This window comes from Mastomys coucha, chromosome X, assembly GCF_008632895.1.
Source record: "Mastomys coucha isolate ucsf_1 chromosome X, UCSF_Mcou_1, whole genome shotgun sequence".
Taxonomy (NCBI): domain Eukaryota; kingdom Metazoa; phylum Chordata; class Mammalia; order Rodentia; family Muridae; genus Mastomys; species Mastomys coucha.
Genome location: NC_045030.1, coordinates 96130507 through 96135719, shown reverse-complemented (window position 1 = coordinate 96135719; position 5213 = coordinate 96130507). Strand labels below are relative to the sequence as shown.

At 41.3% G+C, this 5213-nt stretch overlaps 1 protein-coding gene across 2 annotated transcripts in view; it reads left to right on the top strand.

Annotated features, from left to right (window-relative positions):
* The window catches only part of Asb12 (ankyrin repeat and SOCS box containing 12), a 25526-nt gene extending 20899 nt beyond the window's left edge, over window positions 1–4627 (top strand). For both annotated transcript variants that reach the window (XM_031375290.1, XM_031375280.1), the window contains 2 exons: window positions 3091–3940; window positions 4359–4627. In XM_031375290.1, coding sequence (XP_031231150.1) covers window positions 3145–3940; window positions 4359–4489 — 927 coding nt within the window. In that variant the 5' untranslated portion in view covers window positions 3091–3144 and the 3' untranslated portion in view covers window positions 4490–4627. The remainder of the gene's footprint in view (window positions 1–3090; window positions 3941–4358) is intronic.
* The last annotated feature ends 586 nt before the right edge of the window (window positions 4628–5213 follow it).

The following is a 5213-nucleotide window of genomic DNA, read 5'->3' as shown; positions in this document are numbered from 1 at the left end:
GGGATCCAAACTCAGGACCTTCAGAAGAGCAGTCAGTGCTCTTACCCGCTGAGCCATCTCGCCAGCCCGGTTTCATGGTTTCTTTCTCAGCATGGTCCTTGTCAGTATACAGGAGGGCTGTTGAGTTTTATATGTCAATATTGTATCTTACTATTCCACTGAAAGTGTTTATAAATTATAAGATTCTAAGTTCAAATCCAACTCGGCCTCAAAATTAAAGCATAAAAAGAATGCTGGGGGTGTTGTTCAGTGACAGAGCAATAGCATGTACAAAAACTGTATGATCAATCCTCAGTACTGAAAAGAAGAAAATAAAGCAAAGAAAGGAGAACTTATTAACTGGTTTAGAATAGATCATATTTGTTTTATGTTTGTTTGCCTCCTCCCATCTCCAACAGTTTCTCTATGTAATAGTCCTGGCTGTCTAGGTTTGTAGACTAGACTGGCTTAAAACTCACAGAGACCCATCTGCCTCTGCCCCTATGCCTCTCTGCCTCCTTTCTTCTGTCTCTGCCTCTCTGCCTTGCCTCCACCTCTGCATGGGATTAAAGTCATGCATTACCACACCTGATCATATTTGTATTTTTATGTTACCATTTTAGGAAACTAGTTAGGAGATAACTATAACAGTTGAGGCAAGACAGTGGAGGCCTAGATAAAGTAGTAGAATGGATATGAAACTCTAAGGAAGATGATCTGAAAGAGTCTCTAGGGCAGAAAATTTGACTTGATCAAATTGAATGGGAGTAGTAAGAGATAGGGAAATAAGATATGTCATGGAGATTTAGTTTGATAGATGAAGAGGAAATGAGAAATGGATTAAGTCTCATAGTCGTAATGATCCTAGTGATAAGTACCTGTAGAAACTCAATAGATACATACCTGGAACTGAAAAGAAACCTGGGGGTGGAGTGGTGGTGTAATAGACTAGAAATCATTAGAATAAATATGGGGGCTAAAGCTATGAGATTGAAATGAAGAAGATGGCGAAAAAACAGGGGAGCATAAATATTCCAGTGAAGAACTGTAAGGAGTAATATCAGCTCCTTAAGACACTGATGTGGTTTTAGAGGATAGAACATTCAGTAAAGACAGATACTTTAGAAAAGTCTGCAAAGTGAGCAGAAGGTGGTAAATTGCTTTTCTAGGATGCATGAAACCCTGGGTTCAATCCCAATACCATGAAAAAAAGGAAGAAGGAAGGAAGGAAGGAAAGGAAAGGGAAGGGAAGAGAAGGGAAGGGAAGGGAAGAGAAGGGAAGGGAAGGGAAAGGAGGGAAGAAGGGAAGGAAAGGAAAGGAAAGGAAAGGAAAGGAAAGGAAAGGAAAGGAAAGGAAAGGAAAGGAGACAAAAAAGATTTTTCAAAAATCCTGGTAGATTTAGTTACAAAAATTATCTTTTTAAAGTGTTTTTTATGATTGAAGGTGGATGAAGCCACATTGCACAGAGTAAAGAAGTACGTAGGAGTTAGGTATGTAAATAATAGATTTCTGTTTGGATATGTTTGATAAAGAAAAGTGATGGAGTTTTACTTACTAAGTTGAAGAAGAGGACCTAGTGCAAAGAGGTTGAAAATGTTATACACTTTATCTTTGAAACTTTTATGTAGAGGTAGTTATCTTTATCTTAGCTGCCCCACAAAGCATGGGTTACTATTTCTGTCTTGTAGCTGAAGAAACTAAGTCACAAAAGAGAAGAGGCTTGCCTACGGTGCCTTGTTAGGATCTTAGAGAGCTGAGTTACAAACTTAGGTCTGAATAATTCCCATAATTTTATTTACATTGGATCCTAAGAATAAATATTCAGATCATATGCTGGCAAGTGAGGACAGGGCTAAAGTTGAGAGTGACCTCACCCATCTACCTCATTATACCCTTTAAAGAGGTATGTACCTGAGGCTCCTATCAAACAAAGGGGGTAGGTAGTAAATTAATGGAGGTGTGAGTCCCTGGGACCTAGGCTAAAAAATCTGGGAAAGTAGGGTATCTGAGCTCTGCAAATCCTGCCATCTCAACTGGATAAAATTACAACTATGGTGAGAAAACTTCACTTAGAGAACCAAGAGAGGGAGTGTAATGGTTAGGGTTTAAGCTGAGTGTATCACTGAGGTGTAAAGACTATGGAGAGAACAAGAGTTGAGGTTTGAGTCAAAGCTCTAGACTGTATCTTACAGAGAGTGGAATAAGGTTTGAGTCAAAAGATGGAGAATTAGAAGGCTTTAAGGAGGTATTAGCAATCAAAAGGAATTCTTGGTTTGAAATAGTGCTGGGGGTGGGGGAGCTAGTCATTATCAGAGAGAACTTTCTCTGGGGACCTGTTGTTTCTGCCATGAATTTGCCTTCATTTTAATTCTATTCTTTGTGATGCCACCTCTTCATTTAATCAGCCAATACCCTTGGCATCAATTTGTTAGGTACCTTTCTTCCAGAATCCCAGGGGGTCTTAGTCTGAAACAAGGTTACAGAAAGCTCAAGAGAGGGACATTTTTGTTTAGTCATGGATGAGGGGATGCGCAGAAGTTTAAATTCATCTTAAATGTCAAGAGGTGGTGTTGTGAGCTAACCCACTGAGATTGTTATTAGAAAGCTCATGGATGAGAGTTTAATACCACAAATTCTTGTTCCATTGACCTCCTAACTGCCAGGCCTAGGCTAACTCATTAATGTCACATTTGGAACTGAGTTAGATATATCTCCAAGTCTCCATCTATGGGGTATGCCCTATTAGCAATAGTGGAAATACCAGATGGATATAGGGCCTTGCCATACCCTTGATTCAGTAATGGCATAAAGGTAAGTAGGAATTGAATGTGTCTGTTTGTAGATGAAATCTAATTATGATCATTTGAAATCTCCAAGTACTCAAGGAAATCTTCCCAGGAGTTTCAAGGGCAGGCAGAACAGTATATGTTAAGTCTCAAAGCTGTAAAATGACCTGACTTTTCTTGACAGCTATCTTGTGTCTTAAAACAAAATTGAAACTGGGAAACAGGACACCCATGGGATGAGTACCCTAATGGTGAAGGTCAGAGAGTAAAGTATGGCATTGAGAAGGATGCTTAGTCTCCTCCTGCCTTTTTTGTTACCCTCAGATCTGAAATTTCCTCCTCCTTGCAATGAGAATAGTGGTCTTCCAATAAACCAGAATGAACTTCATGGATATCTCCAAGATCTTCTCTCTTCTGCAACCTGAAAAGGAGGAAGAGGACACTGACATGGGGGAAAAACAGGCTCTCAGTCAAGCTGTGTATGACAATGACTCCTGTACTCTTGACCACCTTCTACACCAGGAACGTTATAAACGGTTCATCAACAGCAGGAGTGGCTGGGGTATACCTGGAACACCCTTGCGTTTGGCAGCTTCTTATGGTCACTTAAATTGTGTGAAGGTCCTACTGGAACATGGTGCTGATGTTGATAGCTTGGATGTTAAAGCACAAACACCCCTTTTCACTGCTGTTAGTCATGGTCATCTGGAGTGTGTGAGAATGCTTTTAGAAGCGGGTGCCTGTCCTAGTGGTAGCATCTACAACAATTGCTCTCCTGTTCTCACTGCCTCACGTGATGGGGCTTTTGCCATCTTACAGGAGCTCCTAGGGCATGGTGCAGAGGCTAATGTCAAGGCTAAACTACCAGTCTGGGCATCAAACATAGCTTCCTGTTCTGGCCCCCTCTATTTGGCTGCAGTCTATGGGCACCTCGATTGTTTCCGCCTGCTTCTGCTCTATGGGGCAGATCCTGATTACAACTGCACTGATCAGGGCCTCTTAAGTCGTGTTCCACAGCCTCGCACACTCCTTGAAATCTGCCTTCATCATAATTGTGAGCCAGAGTACATCCAGCTTTTAATAGATTTTGGAGCTAACATCTACCTTCCATCTCTTCCCTTGGACCCAACTTCACAAGATGATAATGGCATCAAATTGCTGCTACAAGCCCGAGGTGAGAGGTGATGAGGCATACCACATAGGCTTCTTTATCGTAGGTCTTGGGGTTCCAAATCATCAGCCAAGACCTTCCCTCTTGGTTGACCTAGAAATAGCTCCATCATTCTCCTGGGGTCCCTCTGGAGGAAAGGTTAAAAATTACATAGGAGTGAAAGGGTTACTAAGATGAGGTGTGTAGGAAGCATTTATACAGTCTCTGGTCTTAGATCTGCCAAAGACTGACTCTTTTGATGCCCTGAGCGTCTCTTCTATAGGCCTCAGTATATGTTACCATGCATTGGGAGATGGTTGGGACAGTTCTTAGAAGGGAGAGGGCATTATTATAATAGCCATGGCAGAATAGATGGATGTATACTTGGGCAGAATAAGTACACTGAGAATTGATGCTCATAATCTGTTTCTCATTGTTGCAGCCACTCCACGGACACTCCTGTCCCAGGCCCGTTTAGTTATCCGCAGATCCTTGTGTCGGGCCAACCAGCCACAAGCCATCGACCAGCTGGATATTCCCCCTGTGTTGATTAACTACCTCAAGCATCAATGATAAGTTTTCAACTTTCTCAGGAACCTAATGCATGATACCTCCAAAAAATACACCTGGTAACCCAGGTTGTTTGAGAATAATACACCTCATAACTTTTCTGGTTTATTATTCTCCACAATAAAATCCTTAGCAAAGTAATTCCTAGTGGTGGTGTCTTCTGTTTATATTCAGGAATGGGAGAGGACCACTGGGGAAAGGATTTGATTAGCTATAGTCAAAGATGACCGTAAGTCTGGTCCTGACAAACACAGGGATCTTGACTGCTCAAAAATGAAGAGAGAAGATGGACCCATTGTGGTACCTTCTCAATGGCTTTCAGTAAGAGTTTGCTGCCCTGGATAAAGGGTTTTGAAAAATCTAAGAATATGAAAGAATCCAAGTGAGCTTCTCAAAGTGGTTTTCTAGGATCTACTCTAGCCCATGCTGACTATTCCCTTTGGAGATTAGAAGTTAATGTCAGTGTCTCCATCTGGTTTAGGGTCTAGGAAAGTATACCCATTTGAATAGGACACAACCAGAATGGCCTCTTTTAGGTATGTGAGACATATTTTCTGGTTGACCCATGAAAACATATGGACACTGGGTATTTCAAAAGCCTTTGAAATTGAGAGTAATACTGATGTGAATCAAATCTTGGATAATGAAGAGGAGCTGAAATAGTCCTGTTTAGTACATGAGGGGACTGAGACACTGGCAAAATTTAGTGTCTATGTTTGGGGTAAAC